The sequence below is a fragment of the Gymnogyps californianus genome, chromosome 8 (genome assembly GCF_018139145.2).
Source record: "Gymnogyps californianus isolate 813 chromosome 8, ASM1813914v2, whole genome shotgun sequence".
Classification (NCBI taxonomy): domain Eukaryota; kingdom Metazoa; phylum Chordata; class Aves; order Accipitriformes; family Cathartidae; genus Gymnogyps; species Gymnogyps californianus.
The window spans coordinates 2,957,049-2,979,166 of record NC_059478.1 but is presented as its reverse complement, the minus strand read 5'-3'; the positions used below and the strand labels follow the sequence as shown (position 1 = coordinate 2,979,166).

Genomic DNA, 22,118 nt, shown 5'->3' with positions numbered 1-22,118 from the left:
ACAAATGTGTTCTGACAACTGCTCTGCTATAGTGTTAAGAGAAATCTGTTATTTTAAAACATTACATGTAAACCAGTACTGTTGTCACCTGTTATTATTATTGATGCCACAATTAATACAAATGCTAGAAGAGAGGAGTGGAATTTTATTCCTTATCTGTACATGTGAAAATACCTTTAAGGACTGTTTATATGTGTTTAGAAGAATAAACTTTTTTTTATGTGTCCGTACCCCCCCTCTGATGAGGCTTTATTATTTTTCTGTATAGTCATCTAGATTCTCAGTATAGCAAAGTACTCATATGAATGAAAATCCTGCTGTCTGAGACACTATATTCTGTCAAAATTTCCTGCGTAGCAGTATGTGCCCAAATCCTGCCTATTGCAAACACAGTATTCCTGCCACATCCAAAGTGTCTGCGCTGATCAATGAATTACGTGTACACTGTACCCCTGCATGTAGTTTGAGTGACGTGCGTGAAGCAGGCTACAGACGTGTCTCGAAGTTTTCGGTGATTGTTCTGGTTGGTCTCTGACTTCCTCCAGAAATTCTCAGAAAATATCTGAATGCCTCAAAGTTCACTTAAATGTAATTTCTGGAGGAAAAAAAAGGGATATGTCAGGGTGGTTTGGAAGTTACTGACTAGAAAGAACGGTATGATCAATATTAAGCACAGATCTAAAAGCACTGAGGAGCTGAGGGCCTGAGCAGACATACAGAAATGATGGGAGTAGGAGTAAGGTCAGTCACTTTCTCTTACTGTTTGTTCAACAAAACAAAGCACATTGAAAAATAGACCACATTAAAAAAATTTACAGCTGTAAATTTAACGAGAACATAAAAAAATTAAGAGTTAGCACAGACAATTTGGGAGCATGTTGGTTGGAGTAGGACTGTAATGACTGTACGTTTTTTGGCTTTCTCCTCAGGGGGCCGAACGCTCCGTTTGACACACACGAGTGTAGCAGATGAAGGTCAGTACACTTGTGTAGTGAGCAATGCTGCAGGAGAGGTGAGGAAGGATTTTGACCTTTCTGTTCTAGGTAAGTACATGATAATTTTTGTTGCAGCAGCAGAAGATAAGGGGTTTACTGTATACTTTGCTGATATTTTAAAAATTATTATGCCAAAACATATGTCCTTAGAGGAAAAAAAAAGTGAATTTGATAACATGGTCAGAAAATCAGATTTTAAAGAGAAGTTACTTCTACATGTGAATTTGCTGTTTGTTTAGTTTTTAAAATGGAGATTCTTCAGGCATAATTTGGAATAACTGGCAGCTACTTCTGTTTTGTGGTTGGTTTGTTTCTTTTCTGAAAAGGAGCTATGTCGACGTAACTGGCTTCAGTTAGGTTGTTATTTCAGTCAGATAGAAGTCCGGGAGATGCCCACAGCTGGACTCCCATCCTCTCTTCTGTTTCTTGTTGCTCATAGCTTCACTCTCCCTTGGGTGTGATGAACAAGGTGAATCAGTTTATAGGTGATCTGGAAAGGTGGGGTTTTTGTGTTTTCCTGGTCAGGTTAGTTTTCAGCCAGATCAGTTCCCTGCTGGTTCACCACACAGCCTATAAATGCCAATATTGGTGAAAGGAAGATGACAAGAGTGGGTGGTCAGGGGAGTAGTGCTATTTCTTTTGGCACCAGCCTGAATTTGTGCTGCTTTAAGTCAAAAGAAAACTGTGGCCCCAGGAAACCATATGAAATTCATGTGAATCTGTTGCATCTAATGCTCAAATGCAGAAAGCTGCAACCCTATATGATAATACTCATGAATTAAAACCAGCATTACTGTGCAGCACTGGGTGTAATATGTATCACTGAGTGGCATGATGGTAATAATCTCTTGCAACAAAGATGTGAAGACAAAGCCAAGACCGACAGGGAAATTAAACACCGGAGCTGGAATTGGTTTTGCAAAATAGAGATCTCTGATCCAGTGGAAACCTTCAGTCAGTAGAGCCTTTGGTATTGTAAAGGTTATAAACCAAGTGTGGTAGTGGGTGAGCCTGCTAACATATTTAGACAAGGACTGGTACAGCAAGCTTTCTAGATGGCTATTTGGAATCATTAATGTGTAATTTTGTCACATTACTTTTTTTAAAAAAACCAGTATTTTCCCCAGAAAATAGTGCTTTTTGGTTTAGTAACTATTTGTTATTTTTATCAATAATTACCAGGCCTGATGCAGGTTGTCTTACAGCATTACTGTATATAATTTTCCTGTAAGTTTCTTTTCTCTAAGGTGCTGAGCGCTATCAGCTTCCCTTGCCTTCAGCTGACATGCATATTCAGCCTGTAATGATAACTCGCACTCATGTCAGTTCATGTTTATTTGATGAGCTCATGGAAGTGTAAGTCTGGTAGAATGGAAGAAATGGATAAACACTGAAAAGCATTCATTGTTTTACTGTTTTCTTTGGAGGGTTTTAGTAGCAGGGTGTTCTTGAGGGTTCTGGGAATCTCTATTGCATAGGCTTTGTTTGCCTTGAAGAAAAATGCTCAGTGGAGCTGATTTCAAGTGGGCTAAGTGGAAAATTCCATTGTTCAGTCTTCTCTTCCCTCCTCCCAGTAATGTCTTTGTCTTTCTAGAGGAAAGTTACTGGAATGTGGCCTGATAGCGACACAGAATATTCACCGGCTCACTGTAAATAGGAACTGTACAGAGACATACCAGTGTTTGTCTAAATTGTTGTAGGAGGTGCAACAGGCGAGCCAGTTTGCATGGAGAGCTTGGTATAATAAGCATAATATTTATATATTTGCAAAATGTTTGGTGTGGCTTTGTCATATTTCTGAAATTAATATGTTTTGAATCTTACTGTATTATTTTGGGGCCATAGCGATGAGTTGCTGTTTGTTTATGAATAGTAACTTTTGGCCTGACTTAAAAGTCCTGAACTTTATGATTTTAGGTTATATTTTCCCCCATCTAATTCCTTTACTAGTTGACGCGTCTTTGTCTCATTGCATTCGGACACTAGAACCCATACAAAAGTCTGTTTTGCATTGCTTGTACAGTCACAGCAGAGAATTTGATCATAACTGCATCACAAGTTGGTGAGAGTGCCAGTACTGGCCACATCTTCCTGCGTGCTAAATTCTACTAACCCGCATCTCACCATGGGTCCTATTCAGAGGCCAACTTTTAGCCATGCTGAAGTAGTATCTTTGCCATTCCAGTCAAGTGAGATGCAAACCTCTTTCAATTTTTTTTTTCTTCTTCACTCTAGTTTGTACCCTTCATTAGTATCAAAAGTCTGGTGTAACGTTATTTTTCTCTGTTGACAATGAATTCTGCATATTACAGTGATTCTTTTTTTTATGAAACTTTTGCTTCCAACTTAGTGGTAGATCACAAGTAAGCTGCTGAATATATTTTAATTCCTCTCTCTTTAGGTGTTCTATCTAGGCTGAAAGTTTCCATTTTGTGGGATTATTAAAGCGTAGTATCTGGCTCCCTAGTCCAGCGTTTTTGTTACAAAACTTTGCAGAATCTCTTGGAGATTGGGCTTGCTTTCTTACAACTATAGGCCTCCTTTTCAACCTGTTATCCTCCATGCCTGCTTTGATTTGTAGTGCCATTTTCTTTTGGCCTGAAGCTACAAATGCCTCTACTTTGAAAGAAATAGTTGATCAGAGCTCTTCACCACCACAGCTGCTCACCAACACATTCATAATCTGGTCTTCCTCATCCAAAAGCACATGAGTCTGTGTAGTCCTGTTGACCAAGATTATTTGGAAACATGTCATCAAGTGTCAGCCATACACCAAGACTTCCCTTACATTGGGCTAGCTATTTGGGGGGTGGATAGGTATTTTAAGGGTACGATTTTGTCTTCTATGTCCCTAGAGAAACATAGTTTGTACCGCAGCAAGATGCCTTTAGACCTATATAGTTTGTTCATCTGTCTGTATGGAATTAGCTGTATTTGCATAAAACACCTGTATGGCTTGACACAGCATCCGCTTGTTGGTAATCTATTGTATTGCTTTGAGCATGCTGGTAAGGAAAAAAAACCTCACATGGTATATGAATAGTCAAGCTGACTCTCTTTTTTATAAATCAATTCTTTCCGTAGAGTTCTAGATAGATGCTTTCAATTATTGTTGGAAAACAAACAACTCTTAAACTTAAGCACATGGTTTTGAACAAATAAATCACTTGCTGCTTAATATAGGTGATAGAACTTGTTTACAAACTTATAAAACCTGCTGGTGCATAAAATCAAACCTGGCCCCACTAACAAGTGCTCATCACCATTGCCCTACAGACCATACTCAGAAATATTGCCCTACAGACCATACTCCTCAGCACCCCGAGTATCTCTCTAGCTCTGAAGATGAAGTGAGGCAAGTGCTTTATGGGTCTGTGGTCCTCTCTTGCCCTTTGCGTGGACTTGTGTGGTTAAGGAGTGCAGAACAGAGTGCGTATCTGTTGTCCAGGCAGGTTACCTCTACAGTGTCTCACATCTGGACCTGTTCCTGGTAGATCTGAGCCGTTCATTGATTGATGTGATTAAGGGAAGCATACGCTGAGAAATAGCCTGAGTGTGTCTTTGTTGTATTTAAATTGGTTGTGAATAGTACTTGCTGATGTTGTCTTTTTTTGTCTGTTTGCAGTGCCTCCAGGGATTGTGGGTGAAAATAAGTTGGAAGATGTGAAAGTGAAAGAGAAGCACAGAGTTACCCTAACATGTGAAGTGATAGGTAAAAGTATACAATATTACTTACATTTACTGATCAAACCCATGGTGTTGATCGTCATTGGTTCTGAACAGCTTGTTTTTAATGGAATTTTCAGTTCAGTGGAATTTTTAAATTTCAGATTTAACCATGGTGCTTATAGCAGGACTAAGCACTCCTTCTTATAAAGGTTGTATAAAATGTAACCAAGAGGATAGTTGCTGTGATATTTCTTCTCTAAAGGCCTGTGGAATTTAAGAGAAGGTGTATATTACTTCAGGAGGTTTGAAGACTTTAGAATACGTATTCCAAAACATCTTCTTAAAGGATATATTTTAAAAGGGCATCTGAAACTGTATTTTTCTGTTTTTCAGAAATCTTGGCATATCCCAGAGGCTATGCAACAACTAATATTTGCAATTTTCTTTACTCCATTAAGGGAACCCTGTACCACAGATCACCTGGATAAAGGACGGGCTATCTCTAACTGAGGATGAAGATCACAAGTTTCTGTCCAGTGGGCGTTTCCTGCAAATCACCAATGCTCAAGTCACTGACACGGGAGATACACATGTATTGCATCCAATACAGCTGGAGATAAGAGCAAAAGTTACAGTCTTAATGTACTTGGTAAGACAGCTGGGCTGGCTCTTGCAGAGAAAATACTCATCTCAGGAAAAAACAGATAATCACACTGGAATTTTGTGGTACTTTAATTACAGCAATGCTTAAGTCACCGGGCTACGATTTAAAATTTCATAGCTTAGTAATTGATAAATAATCGTAGTTCAATAGACACAGTAGTTCTGTGCTTTAGACAATATAGAGCTAGAAAATGCGGAGCTATAACAGGACATTGTATGGAATGAGCAGGACAGTACATTGGCTTATTGTGTATTTGAAGAGCACTTCAGATTGTGATCTCTTCATAAAAGCTGAAACCATCTGCAGTTCGCTTCTTTCATGACGGTTATTGCATAACCAAATGCAAACAATGGCGAGTTTGTTTTCTACATCCTCATTTCCTAGGCTCGTGCCTCCTACCAATCTGCTGCTCACAGGATCATCAAGCAGTGGGTCTGCCAGCGGCTGCGCAAGAAGGGGTGGCCAGCTTCCTGGTGACCTGTGTTTCACAGAGGCTAAGGGTGGATGGATTCCACCGACACGGGCTGACCATTGACTTTAGGACAAGACGTAAAACCGGATGAATGTTGTCTGGTTCTGGGCTTCAGTGTGCCTCGTAGGAATGCCTCCCAGCTATTTAAGGCTGCAACCAGATTCCTAGACTGAACAGGGAACAGAAAATTGGCTCTTCATAGAGATCGTTCCTCTGATTAATGACTTTGTTTTTCCTAGTGTCTCCAACGATTGTGGGTGCAGACAGCCATGGAAATGCAGAAGATGTCACTGTTATCCTCAACAGCCCAACATCGCTGGTTTGTGAGGCTTACTCATATCCTCCAGCTACAATCACGTGGCTGAAAGATGGTAATCCTTTAGAATCAAACAGAAACATCCGCATTTTGCCAGGTAAAATTTTGTTGTTACTGAGAAATAACATAACACTATATTCTTTTATTGTTTAGTTTCCTGTTACAGATTTTTTTGAAAAACCAAAAGATATATTTCTATTAAGGGCAATGTTTGTACTTTTGTAGCACTTCCCATTCCAATATTTTTTTAAGTGCTTCACAATTAACTGGTTATTTATTTGTATTTTATTTGTATTCAAGTATTTATCCATTTTTCCATAAAGCTAAATGATGGCAAACAAGTTCATTGCAGTTAATAATGAATGGAAATAACTTGAAATTAAGTGTGGAAATTATATGGAGAGAGATATAAACAACAGCGTTAGTAAAAAGAATGAGGTGGCATTTTTCTAGGTCATTAGTAGTTTGCCATTTTTAATTTCTGGAGTAACTCTTACCTAGCACATCTGTGGAGGTGGAAAACAGGAACAAGCTTCACTGGTAACACTGAAGTAATATAGATGAACAAGTACTTTAGCATTGTTAACTGCAAGTGTTCAGAGGAAGAATGAGTCGATATTGATAGCAAGGAATTGAATTACTACATGGGGGGACAATTTCTAGGAATGCAGTCTGAAAACAGCTGCAGCCCAGTTAAATAGTGACTCACCTCTGAGAACGCAGACAATATACATCATAGATAAAGAGGATACTATAGTATTCTGAAGGAAATTCATGGATGTCAAAGTTGTAGAGGCCACCTGAAGTCCTAAATTCTACCGATTGATTCATGTTTACACTTCTCACGTTGTGGTTGTTGCTTCTGTCCATTCTCCGGAGGGAGTTAAGGGCCTCTTTCTTATGCAGTACTGCACTGAAACAGAAAGGCAGTTCAGAGGCTCACATCCGCCCCTGTATGTTGAATAGCCTGGTTTTGCTTAGTCTTGCCTATGATGCTTCCTTTCCCTTTTTCTGTGAATGAAGTGCAGAACCCTTAATCACTTCTTCTTATCTCAATATCTTCAAGAAATTTCTTGTACAGAACTATGTTAACAAATTTTCCAAGAATCTGTAAGCAACAGGAGTTGTGATCCAAAGCACTCCTGCGAATTATGGACATTTATTACACAGTATACATGGTGGTAAGCAATCATGCTCATCTAAGGGCAGAATTTGGCCAAAGGATTGAAAATACGCTGCAGAAACTACTTAAATAACTGGGAAGCAAGAGCTTAACATAGATGCTATTAAAGAATGATGTCTTTTGGCAGGTGGTCGAACCCTGCAGATTCTAAATGCACAGGAGGACAACGCTGGAAGATATACCTGTATAGCCACAAATGAGGCTGGAGAAACTTTGAAACACTATGAAGTGAAAGTCTACAGTAAGGAAATACTTCCAATTTTATTCTTTTTTCATTCTTCTATTTTTTCCCTTTGCAGTGTTACCTATCCAGGTGAACACAAGGATTTCTGTTAGTGGCTTTGTTTAGCAAACATCTGCATCAGCTCATGGCGTTGCTTGAGGAAAGACACTGGAAAAGTTTGCTGTTGCATCCTTTACAATTGCTGCTGTTGGGCTAAAAATCTTTGTACCACCCAGGGGCAGACATTTAAGAAATACTGAACTCCAGTTTCTTCTGAAATGCTTTTTTGGTAATGATTTTCAAATCAGATGAGTGAGCACAATGGGAGATGTGCGCAGAGAATCTCGTGAGCAAAGAAACTACGTTAGAAAAAAAGGAGGGGAGGGACCCATAACATCTAATGGGAAACTTTCTTGAGTAAGGTAAACCAGGAGGATACTATTTTTATATCCTTCCATAAAATACCATATGCACAAAAGCTTTCCCATTCAAGGCTTCCTGTCAGCACATTGTCCTTTGAGCATCTGTGCCTAATACTCTATTTTAATGCTCAAACTCTTCATTATGGGCTCAGTCAAGCATGAATTTTCATCTCTTTTTTTTAATTTCCTAGTCTGAATTGGAGTGTGGTTTGCTCCCTCACGGTAACTGTGCTGTTATTTTAATTACTCTAAGCCCCTAATAGGGCCTCATTGGATTCGGAATAATGAGAAGATGACAAAAGAGTTCATTATTGAACTGTGGCTATGTAGCGACATAAAGCCCCCCACCCCCAAATGCCATTGCAACTGTCAGTCATTGTGGTGCTGTAAGCATTAGGGAGAATTTAAAATTTCCCATTGAAAAAAGAATGGAAAATGCTTTGAAAGCATTTAAAAGATATTATGAGACGAGCGTGGGGGGTAGCTTAAGAATTTTGAAATGTTCTTTTTTCATTCTGATTCAGAAGGAAACAAGATTTTGCAACACTGAGATTTCAATGGAATGGAAATGTTGAGTTTTGACCAGCTACTCTGAGTGTGGACTTCAGTTCAAACATATGTTTCTGAGAATATTAGTTTCCATTAAAATGCCTTTTAATGCCTGCAGTACACTGAACTGTATAGAATTCAAGCCAAACACATAATAAAGTGCTATAGCTAGGTAAGGCTATAGTCAGGTTTGGATGTCTAAAACTGTTGAACACAGTTTTATATCTTTTTATATATAATACATACACTAAAAATAGTTTGAAATATATATATATTAAAAAAAAAAAAAATTCAGCTATGGGGAAGAGGCAGATTAGAGGGGGAATGCACTTGCTTTCCCTGAGGTTATCATCCAGGTTTTCCCTTTGTCCAGTTAATTTTGAAATGCTGCATAAGACAGTAAGTCATGAAAGCCCCCTTTGTTTTTGTGCAGTTCCACCCACCATTAACAAAGGAGATATCTCAGGGATGGGTCTCTCCCCTAAAGAAGTGAAGATCAAAGTAAACCACAGCCTTACCCTGGAGTGTGAAGCTCACGCCATTCCTGCTCCTACCATCAGCTGGTACAAGGATGGACAGGCCAGTCACAAGCTTAATTCCTTCTAATGGGTGGATTTCATACAGAAAGAACTGCGTATTCACTCTTACTATTAATGAACATTCATGCAGCATAACAGGCTCACTTGCACTACTTAAGTCAGCAGGAAGTCATCTTCCCACCATCCTGCTGGCAGGATCACCCCGCACACATCTTAGGATGTTTGCTGTGGGCCAGACCTCCGCAAATTGACACGCATGCTTTTTTGTGGGTGCTTGGCAGTGCCACTGAGACGTCAGTGCTGGAGTTTCCAGGGCCTACCACTGGCCTGTGCTTTAAAGGGGGAGGGCCGTGCCTAGCAGTAGCATCCCACGATATGACCACATGTCCCTTTGCTGTTGCGTAAAGTCCCCAAAGGCCCTGTTACAGAATGGCCCCATGCTTGGTTCCTCTAAGTGCTGCCCTTGCAGAAGTTGCAGAGAGCCTCCCACTTGGTTCTGGCAGAGCTCACAAAGCCGCAAAAGCATCTGGATCCTCTGCGAGGGGGAATGAGGCGTGGTTCCTGCCACACGCAGCCTTCACAACAACATCGGTCTGGAGGAGAAGCAGTTTGGAAGGGCAGTGCCACAGAATCGTACTGATGTACCCCCCAGTCTACTGGGGGCTGGCTATAACGGTGCAACTCTTCTGTAAGAAAGGAGAATATAATCTCTTGCTTTAGCTATTCTTGGTAGGGCACTTATCATGTGGCAGACTGCTGCACCTCTGCAGCTGGACCAGCTCTTCCTGGATTTACTGAGCATGCAGAAATAGCCTGGAGTCACAGGAGAGACTGTGTGTACACCCTCCATCTGTTTCGAGCGTATGCTGTAATTCTAGAATCTCCTGGGTGTACTGATTGTATTGCCAATGAAAAATTATGTTAGGGGGAGTTGAGAGGTCCCCAAAGAAAGACAGCGGCTGTAAGCAGCTTGCTGCCGCTGTCAGAGCAGCAGCTTTTTCTTACGTTGCCCTGGATATATGGCTTTCACTCACGTCCATGGACTAAAACAATTGTCCCGTGCAGGCCAGGAGTTCAGTGCTGACTCCCTGATGTGTATCGTTTTCATTATTGAGAGATACAGGTTGTATCACTGTAGTCTCTACTGTCACTTGTGATGTAAATTCTCGGGACAGTAACATCTAATTCTGTGTATCTCTGCGTTGCTGCTGCATCCATTTTATGTTCACGCCGTGTCCTTGCTGGGCAGCAGAAGGGTGAGTTCGATCGAGTTGTTCACCTCGTAGAAAACTGATAGTTTTACACGTGTAGGTTTTCCATCAGCTCATTGACTTGGCTAGTGAGTTAAGGGATTGAATCAGCCTGATTTAATCAGATGTCACGAGAGCCCTTGCCTGATGGGGATGGCATGGCTCCTTTCAGCAGCAACTTGCAGCTGGGATTAGGAGTGATGTAAAACCACATCCTCTTAGGAGACCAGCTACCAAGATCAGAAGGTGAAGATGCAGAGTTTCTGACAACCATGAAAAGAGAACTGTCTCCAGGAACTTGGAGCTTGGTCAAGTTTACTCGGAGAGGAAAAGCTTTTGGTCTGAGGGAAAGGAGGAGCAGATAAGAGGAGAGCTGGGCTGCACCACCTGTGGCCAAGGCTGCCATCCCAGGAGCACCTAGCTTAGGACTGTGTCCTAAGTGGTGACTCTCAGTAATTTGGTGTCCTAAGCAACTGCTTTCTTTGCGTAGATTGAAAGTGGGCCTTGCTGGAAGCATTAACAAAAATTGAAGGATGTTCTGTTGGTAGTGGTATCAAAGCAGAGGAAATACCAAAACCAAAATACACTCTTACTCCCAGTATACTGCCTCAGGAAAGATTTTGAAACCACCTGAATTTGACCAAAAGAGAGATGACATCATATTACTTCCGTAAATATGGCTATTTCCAGTGTATGTTTTGCCAAGTATTAATTTCCATGTAAAATTACATTACAGCCACTTAAACCAGATGATCATGTCATTATCCAAGCTAATGGCCGTACTCTGCAGATTAAGGAGGCTCAAGTATCAGACACCGGTCGTTACACTTGTCTGGCATCCAACATTGCTGGAGAGGATGAAGTGGAATTTGATGTAAATATCCAAGGTAAACAGAGTTCAGATAATAAAATTCTTCTGGTAACCTCCTAATGTTCTGGGTTGTTGGAATTCTTTATAATTTTGTATCGTTTACACCTGCTTGGTCTAATCCAATGCTTTTGTGTTTTGTGTGATTTTTATTTCATGTATATTTTGCTCATCTTTAAGAAATACAGTATTTGATTATTCTTTCATATTTTGTGACATATGCAGTGTTTCTGAAGTCAATGGAGTGACTTAGTAACTCAGATCTTCCTCTAAATGACATGAAAAAGTTTTAATTTAGCTTAAACTAAGATGTCATATTTTATTTATCTGTACTGAGTAGTACTTAGAGGCCCCAGGCATAAGCATCCTGTTGGCGTACACACTGTGTGTAAATACAAGAAAACAATCATTAGTCATTTCTGAAAATTTAGACAAAATTAGAACTTGAGTGAAACCAGATAGCTTACTATTTGTGTGTTATTGTTGATTAATACCCTCTGTGTTTTGTTATCAGGTCTTCTTACACTATTATTTATTAGTCTTCAGAAAATCTTCAGTAGATCGCTCAATTGTTCATTCTGATCAAAAGAACTAGAATTTTCCTGGGTAATTTAAATTGGGGGGAGGGTTTAATTTAATACACTTAATTTTTATTGCTGCTATTTAACAATTACAGTATCTTTTCATTTCTTGACTTTAAAACTAGCTATTTCTGCTGTAAAATTCTAATGTTGTTCCCCTCCTTGGTTGTAGTTCCTCCTAGTTTCCAAAAGCCTTATAAGGAATGGGAAGCTGGTAACACAGTAGATACAGGAAGAGGTGGAGAAAGTAAAGATGTGATTGTCAACAATCCCCTTTCACTGTACTGTGAGACCAACGCTGTTCCTCCTCCAGTTCTTACATGGTATAAAGATGGCTATCCTCTGAGCTCCAGTGATAAAGTACTAATATTACCAGGTGAGTATTAAAATGTCACTCTCTGATCTTAAGAAATGGCATTAATGCTAGTGTTTGTATAGTAATAACAAACTTTTCCCCTTCAAAACACTGCTTTAATGTTCCTTTCAGACTTTCTTGACTGGAAATGTTTCTCTCCAGTCCTTGGACTTAAGCTGTTTCCTTCTTTCATTTAAAAAGTAGTCCCTAAAATGGTGTGAATGTGACCATTTAACTTTCATATGATGTGTTGAAAAACAAAATACAACAATGGTACCTTCTGTCTCATGTGTTCCTGATTTATCTCCTTGTTAAGTTTTGCTTTGGCAAAATCATAATTGGAGTAGAAAAGCCTGTTAACCAGGGCGTGAGGCATGGAAATAATGTTTCCAGCAGAAGAATGGCCATGAGCTCCTACTTAACCTCCTATGGGAAAGGGAAAGAGGTGCTTATAATGCTGAGAGTACAAAAAGGGAGCCTTTCTGTGCAGAGGATGGTTTGGGATGGCGTGTGTAAAGAAGGGCAGTGGTGGGGATAATGTCTTTTTGTCTACCTATTGCTTATCTGTTGGGAGACCAATGACAAGCACTCCCAAAATGTATTCCTAGTATGTCCTCTCTTTCTGAAGCGATGTATGTGGCTACACTTTAAATGAGGAGTAGAGTGAAAAGTACCTATAAGCTTCAGAAGTAACTTTTTTCCGTTTGGAACAGCTTTACCAGAATATTCTGTGCTTATGTTTCCTTTTGCCTGTTAGTTCTCTGTCACCTTGCTGAGAAATATTTCTGTTTTTGCTTGAAGAATAATGTCTGGCTACATATTGCTGAAGAATGTTATTCCTTTATGTGGAATTAATTACTTTTTTCTAACATTTTGGTACGAACATTGCTAAATTCCAAGTATCTGCCAGTAGAAAAAGCTAGGAAATAAAAGTCTTTAGTTACTTATAATTCAGAACAAGTGCTGACCATTCATAAATTTGCTTGCTCAGGTCTCTAGTGAAATGTGGTGTGGAAACGATGGAAACTGCTTGATGCTGCATTTAAATCTTGAATACATTTTCCTTCCAGGAGGTCGAGTGTTGCAGATTCCACGGGCACAGGCTGAAGATGCCGGGAAATACATGTGTGTGGCAGTAAACGAAGCTGGGGAGATTCCATTCATTACGATGTCCGCGTGCTCTGTGAGCTTTCCTGCTTTCCTTTTTCTTTTTAATGACAAAAGAAGAGTTCTGTGGAAACTAATGAAGCATTATAGTCCAGGTTTACTTAATGTTTTTAAAGTCTATAAATTCTGCATATTTGTAAACTATGAAATTAATGTGTTTATATAAAGTGCTAGAGTTTTGTAGAGTATACAGAATTGCATGAAAATAGTGTTAATGTTGTTAGTTCAGTATGTTTTTAGGTTATTGTTATAGGAACTCAATTGCATTATCCCTATCACGCTTCACTAGAAAGAAAAGTATATGTAGAAATCCAGGTTTTATCTTGGTATCTCTTGTCCCCTATCCAGTTTCCAGTTCAAAATTCTGACCTACTAGACTTTTCTCTCTCCTTATTTTGGTCATTGTTTTCTAAAATACCTGCAAAACTCCCAAAGGCTTAAGGGAATTGATGATTTAGATCAACCATTGAATGCCTGCAGAGTCCATTTTGTATGCTCTGTGTACAAACGTTGCACAGAAAGCTTTTTATGCTGTTTGCATTGTCTGTTGATGTACTCGGGGTTTTTGCCTTGGGAAATGCTTATTTCTTTACCTCTATTTCTGTATCTACCACTGAAAAGACTGATTTATTGTTAGGAAGTGGTCCTGCCTTGGAAATCCTCTTTTGTTCTGACAGCAAAGAACATGATGGCCTAACTGGAAAATGAGTTTTCACCTCTTCTTCTTTATGGCTGCTGTGGATAAGTGTAGTTCTCCTGCAGTCCTTTGAGTTATACTGATTTGTTTCAGCTGAACTACTCTTGGGATTTTATTATCTTTCAATGTATTCATTGAACTACTTTCTTCTAAAAACCCAATCTAAAAGATTGGTCTGTAATCTTAAAAAAAAACCAAACCCAAAACAACAGAAAACACTGAGAGGTACTAAATCACAGTATTCTTACCACATTTTGCTCTTTTGTAGTACCGCCGTCCATCAGTGGAGCTGATGGTGATCTGCCTGAAGAAGTGACTGTGCTTGTGAACAAGGTTGCAGTGATGGACTGTGTTGCAAGTGGCAGCCCTTCTCCAAGTATCACCTGGCAAAAGGATGGCCACCTCCTAGCAGAAGATGACAAACACACATTTTTGTCCAATGGAAGGAGGTTACAGGTAGCTCTTAGTGAAAAACTGATTTTTAGCATCACAAACACAAGCTGCCCATAAAGACAAAACTTTAGATTTGCTGAGTATGCAATTCTGAATTTTTGGTGCTGCAGACCTAAGGAGTTTTTGTCCCTTGTTCCTGTCCCTCAGCTGCTGCTTCTCGCTCCTGTGTAGTTCCCTCAGTTGTGCTGACCCAGCCGTTTGTGGGGTCATGCTGTGAACCGCATCAGTGAAATCACTTCGTTTAAAATAATGTTGGCATTTGTGGAGAACAACTGGTTGCTGTCAGTTTTGTCCAAGTTTCCCTAACAGAGTTTAATTATTGCAAAATGTACTACTTTTTTTTTTTTTAAAGAAAATAAGTGCATTCTGAAGAACTCCCCCTTCCTATCAATGAATGAAATTGGATGAAACTATTAAAACAGTTAGAGCTGAGCTTAATTCTCTCCACTTGATTCTTTGACAGTAAGTTCTCTTATATATTAGACCATCAAAAAACATCTTTTTTTTTTTTTTTCCTTAGATTTTGAATTCCCGAATAACAGATACTGGCAGGTACGTCTGCATTGTGGAAAACATAGCTGGAAGCGCCAAGAAGTATTTTAACCTAAACGTTCATGGTAAGTACAATAATCCATAATTTTCTGATTGTCGTCTTTCAAATGTTAGTTTAGCTTGAGTGTGTTAATTTTAGCAGAGTGCTTAGGCACGTACTTAGCCGTATGCATGTAAGTTGTCTTATTGGGTGTAATGGAGATTCTGACATACCAGAAATCAAATGTAAGTTTAAAGTACCTTGGCAACACAGGGCTTTTGATACCACATGACTTTAGCTCCTTATGTGTATTCCACATAGGTGGAAATTATTATTGAGGGAGCCTTGTGTAGTGACTGTGTGTGTACACTGTGTAGGGGTTGCTAAGCCCTGAAATCATGAATTACAAACAGGTTGGATTGTAGTCCGTTTTGATATGTTCATAAAATGCATTTTCCAAGAAGATTAGTGATTATAAAGCATTAAACAAAGAGATACGACATTGTAAAAGCTTACTTTTTAAAAATTTGCGCTTTAAGATTCCTTTCTGTTCTCTATTTTTCGTTTTGTTGTGGAGTTAGAACAGGGTAAAAATAAATTTTGGCCTTCAGCGTCACAAGTCTAAAACAAATACAATCAAGAAATTAAGACATTTTTCCATTATTTTAAAAAACAGTCTCTCCACCACCTTCCCTTACCTCTCCTGATAGCTTCAGAAAATCAGGATATCTCTAATTAACATTTCAGAGTAAACCCTAACTTCCCCTTCTATTTCTGCCCCCTCTTCGTCCCACCCCTTTCAGCTTTCCATTCTGAACTGAAGATCAAATAAGCATTATTCCCACAAATTCATCTGCACCATTACATTTTAAAACCTACCAAGGAATACAGGCAGCTACATCTTTATCTGCTTTCACAGTACAATTTGGAGACTTATATCACAGTCTTCTACATATGATCAGTATCCTTTTTCACATCCTTGTTAGCTAGCTAATCTTCTGTGTTATATACTAGATGGAAAACAAGTGCTGTCTTCTCTCTCTCGCTTAAATGGAGTACCAGCATCCCAGGAATCTGATGATTCAGGTTATTATGTACAGAAGAAATAAATTCTTTTGTCATTCACACATGCAGCAGATTTACATACTAAATGAAACAAATTTATAGTGCTTTTTTCTACTCAGTAATACAATTAGCCAAAAATAGTGTTGTCATGGGAAGAATTTGCCCTGGAGTCATTCTCTGAGAAGTTACTTTCTTTCAGTGGAGTCTATCCAGATTTCCTGATGTTGAGTTTTGTTTTTAAATCAAAATATTTTGCTTTTCTTGACATTTGTGTCTTAATTTAAACTTTGTCTTTAAAATATTTGTTTATAATCACTATAGTCTAATACTATTATTTTAAAAGAAATATTTGCATGAAGCTTCACTTCTAGCTCAACAGTATTACCAATTTAGGTCTATTATTCTCTATGAATGCAATTTCATTTGAAAAGTTAGACTATAGCTGTTCAGGCAAGGACCACACAGGGTGAAGCACTGATGGAAATGCATTATCACTAAGCAGCATGATCTTTGTTTTGTCAGTGCCAAAAAAAGGTTGTTTTCCAGCATTTTTGTATGTTTCTAATGGAACTGCTTTCATAAATTTAAATAAAATATTAAAGATGATGCTGTTCAATAAGTTGAAAAATTCACTTCTTGTCTCAAAGGTGAGTAGTAAAACTAAAATAAAACCATCTCAAACATTGAAAGTAAGCATCCAGTTTTAAAATCTCAATCTCTAACCTTAATATATAATAAATAGTATATTTCACTGAATACTAAAATTGAGCCCATTACTGCATCTGTATGCACATACAAGTACATTTGCGTATGCAGATTACCTGTGGTGCATTTGCGAGTGCTTTGCGCACACAGTGGGGGCTGCAGAATTTGAAATCTACCACTTACATCGTTTAAGCAAAATTCGTTACAAGATAGCTCAGATTTGGCCCTGTATATTAAATTGCCCGCTGTCTTGCAATGCCAATAATCACATCTGTGGGAAAGTAACTGTAAAGGTAAATAAATATAAATAACTATAAAATGTCATCAGATCAGAATCCTCCATTTATTCTAGTGAACAATTTTACGCTCATTATCAGGAAAATAACCTTCAGTTATTCCAAGTTGAAAACTATGGACTGAAATCACCCATTTACATTGACTCCTCTTGTTTCTGCAGTGCCACAGAGGAGCAATAAACTTAGCTTAATTACTGTTTTGTGTCATTCAAGTGACAGAAAGCAGCTGGAGTATTTCTGGTGGATATGGTCCAAAATACTTTAACATTTCTGTCTTTGAAGAAGAGGATACCATGTGTTCTTTGGAATGAATTTTCCACCCCATAGAGCCAAGAACATGCTTTTGCTTTCCTCTTAAGTGTTTTATGTAGCCACACTGCAAAAACATGGAAACTAAAACTTGGGGTTTATTAAAAGGAAGAGATTTACAGTTATTTCATTTTAAATAGTTCTTGTAGAAAGGTCAAATGCCAAAATATTCTTGTATTTAAAAATACTGGGACTTATAAGCTTAAAAATGCACCCCTTAGAGCAATGCTTGCATGCCAGAATTTTAAACTGCTTAGCTCACTATTAAACAACAGGTTTGTCTGCTTAACGAAAGAACTCTGAACTGTATCAGAAGGAATCGTTTTTGGTTCTCTATAATGAGAAAATGGACTATTTCAGAAAGAATAGGAGCAATACAATATCAGGAAGAAATGATACTTAGTCATCCTACATATCCTGACAAGGTAAATTTCATCTGTTCTGCCTTACATAGCAAATGTCCTATGAGTACAGCGTTTTAAAATTGATAGTGCGTTAGTCAGGAACTGCAGGATCTCTTTTAGGTTAATTAGCCTTCCCAAATCTCAAGCACAGAAGGACTGCAAATGAAATCATTGAAATTTTTGTGAATTACAGGAACAGGAATGACCATTAGATTGACTTCAGTCATATTTCCAGATACATCCAAAAAGCAGCGGATCCTTTCATAGGATGTGAAAGATTCTTGCAACTTGGCCCTTTGGCAAAACTCAGCAATTCAGCTTTATTTTAGTAAATCAGGATCTTGTGGAATATTGTTTGCTGATGCTGTGATAGATACTATTAATGTATTTCTCTCTGCAGTTCCTCCAAGTGTTGTTGGTAGTAATCCTGAGAATTTGACTGTGGTGGTGAATAATTTCATCTCTCTGACTTGTGAGGTCACTGGCTTTCCACCTCCTGATCTCAGCTGGCTCAAGAATGGCAAACCTATCAGTTCGAATACCAACACTTTTATTGTGCCTGGTGAGGAATCTCAGCTATTTCTATAGCCTTTGGACTCAACTTCTGTCTGTTTTGTCTTGATAAGTGCGATGGCCACTATTTATGGAGCCAGTATATTCTTAGTATTGCTCCAGTGAGTAGACAGGACACTTGGCCTACTGTGTTTAATAATTTCTTGGCTGTTGGGTGGGTTCGCTTTTAAAGACAACTGGCTCAGACTGAAAGCACTGAAATAAACTGTGTGGGAAAGACTAGAGGGCAAGTCACGTAACAGAGCTGCTCTGATATAGGTATTGATTAAAGCTGAGTCGCTTTGACTCACCTTTCAAATAAATGATCAGAAATTGTGACCGAGGCTAAGATAAATTCTGCTGGCTTAGATGACAAAAAGTAAAAACCTTCCCATTAACTTCAGTGGGAAACTGGATTAACCCCGCTGAACTCTCAGGAAGAAATCCTTGTATTCTGAGATCTCCTTCACCATTTGAAGCGCCTCACTAAATAAAGGTCCATGAGTGTCTGTGTCATTTCTGCGCCGGCTGCTTATCTTCAGCCCGGTGAAGATCACTTGCTGTGATGCTCAGTCCTGTCTTGCTGGTATAATGTGACTGGGGACTGTGTTACAGCATAGGCTAAGGCACAGGCATGGAAATTGCTTAGTGGCAGTAGGGGCATCTGTGCAGATAAGTAATGTAGGCACAGGCAGTAAGGAGCTTCACGAATGGAGACAGGTGAGGCTGGGGAATAAAGAACGGGATAGTGACAGAGTTAAGTGGAAAGGGCATAGTTATGTTAGGAGACCGCACTTAACAGCTGCAGAAGAAACAGGTCTAAAAGGAGTATTTGTGGTCCAAACTTATAATTAACAGCACTAATGAAATTTACCCTAAAATTTTAGTTCTCTTGACTGGATTTTTTTTTTTTTTTTTTTAAAGATTAATGAACCTTAAAAAGCAATGACAATGCAGTAATGCAGTGCTTTTTTTGAATTTGAGGTTAATTTAGTGCCTGTGCTCAGTCTGTTGGACCTGCAATTTTAAAATAGCATTTGAGATTGATACAGTAACCACAGAATAAATCTCAAGCCTTCTCTCTTTACTTCAGGTGCTCGGACTCTGCAGATTCCCCGAGCCAAACTACCAGATGATGGTGAATATACTTGTATTGCCAGAAACCAAGCTGGGGAAAGCCAGAAGAAGAGTTTCCTAACTGTCCTTGGTTTGTTTTTTACTATTTTCTGAAATAATATCTATTGCTTTGAAAGTACAGTATTTTGTATTTATTTTTCTTAGGTTGTTTTCTGCTCTTTCACCAAAAAAAAGGCAGAAATAACTCTGAGCTTCTTCTACAGTGCCCCCAAGCATCAAAGACCATAGTGGAACCTCAGTGACGGTGCTGAACGTAAGAGTGGGCACCCTGGTGATGTTAGAGTGTGAATCCAATGCTATCCCACCACCAGTCATCACCTGGTACAAGAACAGGCGCATAATTTCGGAGTCTGCAAATGTGGAGATCTTAGCAGATGGGCAAACGTTACGAATCAAGGGCGCAGAGGTAGGCCAAGCTTGTGGGGTGCTGCATCTGCCACTACTCTCCTACTGTTAAGCAATTATTTTGCTCTTTATTGGTGTATTCTACTGGCTGTGCATAGGAGATGTATTTCATTCTGTGAAAAGGACCTTGAGTTAGCAGAGGCAAAGGCTGTTAATATCTCTAAACTGTAGCATTAAAATAAGACTCCATAATAAGGTTTTTTAATCTATTTTTATTTTAGGTTTCTGACACGGGCCAATATGTGTGCAAAGCCATAAATATTGCAGGGCGAGATGATAAAAATTTCCATCTTAATGTTTATGGTGAGCATACTCTGCATTATCTGCAGTAGTTATTATAATACCATAGACATTGTAGAGTAGACAATTCAAAATCAGTTTATAAAAATATTTGGTAACCAAACCATTTGTATTGTTTCCATTCAATTTATAGTGCCACCAAATATAGAAGGCCCTGAACAAGAGTCGGTCAATGAAACTATCAGTAATCCTGTTACCTTTGTGTGTGATGCTACTGGAATTCCTCCACCAACATTAGTGTGGCTTAAGAATGGCAAACCAATAGGTGATGTTCTCTCACACTCTTTTCTGCTCTTTTTTCCCCCTTTGGGGCACCAGTGTGCTATTTGCTGTCGATTTTTTTCTTCTTCATCTGTCTCTAGACAGACTCTTGTGTTAACTGATTGGAATCTTTATTTTGTTTTGAAATTTTGATGAAAAAAATCTCTCAAGATGCGTTTGCTCTCTGTGGCCTGGTTTGGAATGACTACCTGTTCATATATTTTCAGAAAACTCTGATTCTCTTGAAGTTCATATTTTATCTGGTGGAAGCAAGCTTCAGATTGCTCGCTCTCAGCTTCTAGACAGTGGGACCTACACGTGTATTGCCTCAAATATAGAGGGAAAAGCTCAGAAAAGTTATGTGCTTTCTATCCAAGGTAAGGCACGAGAGTGCGGTGAGCAGAACTGGTTAATAATTGGTTGAGTATGATACTGTGTCTGTACTAGAGACACTGAGATAACATAAACATGTAGAAAAGTGGAGAATTTGGACCATTATTTCTATCATTTGCAACCAGTGGGGAAAAATGGTTAGAGGATTATACTGTTAGTCAGAAATTTGCATGAAAAAGAATATTCTTAACCTCTGATTGTAGGAGAACTTGAAAGCAATCGGGAAGGCTGTGTGTGTTTGTTGCTGATCACATTCTTGCTCCTGCTGAACACCGAAGCTACATTGGTCGATTGAGTGTGGAGCACCACACGCGCATGGTTTCAGAAGCAGTGATACCTGTTGCCTTTTTTGCCGTAGCAAATAGGAGGAGATAGCAAAGAAATACTGGCAGAATTTCCTTATTTTTTTTCCCCTGCTCAAATGAGAAACCCTTATTTGTTATGGATTTGTCTCCTGCCTCGCTGCACGTCACCCTTATGCTGCAACTGTCTTTGTTTTCCTCTCTTCCTAATGACTCATCCCCATTAATTGCACTAGTTTCCGCCCATGTCCAGTAAGACGCCTATTACATAGCATCTCCGGCTTTCTGCCATCATCCCTTCCCATGCTGGCAGTTGCTGGTTGAGGAAGAAGAGGCAGCACGAGCTGTGAGCCGAGTGTGCTGTGGCACACCTATGTGTGATAGCTGGCCATCAGAAGGCCAAACAGAACTAGTAACTGTTCGTCATAGCGATCGTTCTTCAGGGGTGCTGGTTTTTGCGCGTGTCCCTGTCTGCCTGCCAGTTTTTCCCCAAGCTTAGGAATTGAATATCAAGCTGCTTGTTTGATCAAATATGACTGAAATCGCTCGAAATGCTCAAAACTTACTAGTGGGACTGACAGTCTTGACCTGATGGATAGCATGCCTGTCATCCTTGTTCTTTAGGAGAACAGGCTAAAAATGGCTTCTGGTTAGAATGGATTAAGTGTGTGGCTGTGGACAGGAATATGATGATCCTGATGCAAGAGAGCATTTGACTGTGCACTAAGTCAAGAGTTAAACAGGCATTTAATTGTTACAGTGCATTGTGATGTTTAATGAAATGGGATTTTGTCTTAATATTCTTGTACATGTTAGCATTGTTTGAGCAGCTAACTGTAGATATTAAATATAGTGGCAAAGATACATATTTTTTATAATTTTGTAAATCAGCTGTTTTAAGGAATGATTAAAGTGGCTTTGAATTTATCTTTGCAGAACCCCTCTAGAAACAATATAATCATATACTTTCTGAACTATATTTGAATGGAGGTACTGCGATAAATGCTAGTACTCATGAGCTACTGCAGTGTAAGTTTTTACAGTTTAGATTATG

At 39.0% G+C, this 22,118-nt stretch overlaps 1 protein-coding gene across 1 annotated transcript in view; it reads left to right on the top strand.

Annotated features, from left to right (window-relative positions):
- The window catches only part of HMCN1 (hemicentin 1), a 201,240-nt gene that overhangs the window by 133,169 nt on the left and 45,953 nt on the right, over window positions 1-22,118 (top strand). The window contains 19 exon segments of the mRNA XM_050900953.1: window positions 930-1,043; window positions 4,621-4,707; window positions 5,123-5,239; window positions 5,242-5,313; window positions 6,040-6,213; window positions 7,427-7,540; window positions 8,927-9,072; window positions 11,019-11,169; window positions 11,904-12,107; window positions 13,157-13,234; window positions 13,237-13,269; window positions 14,219-14,406; window positions 14,924-15,020; window positions 18,115-18,276; window positions 19,360-19,473; window positions 19,607-19,809; window positions 20,030-20,111; window positions 20,242-20,373; window positions 20,597-20,746. Coding sequence (XP_050756910.1) covers window positions 930-1,043; window positions 4,621-4,707; window positions 5,123-5,239; window positions 5,242-5,313; window positions 6,040-6,213; window positions 7,427-7,540; window positions 8,927-9,072; window positions 11,019-11,169; window positions 11,904-12,107; window positions 13,157-13,234; window positions 13,237-13,269; window positions 14,219-14,406; window positions 14,924-15,020; window positions 18,115-18,276; window positions 19,360-19,473; window positions 19,607-19,809; window positions 20,030-20,111; window positions 20,242-20,373; window positions 20,597-20,746 — 2,418 coding nt within the window.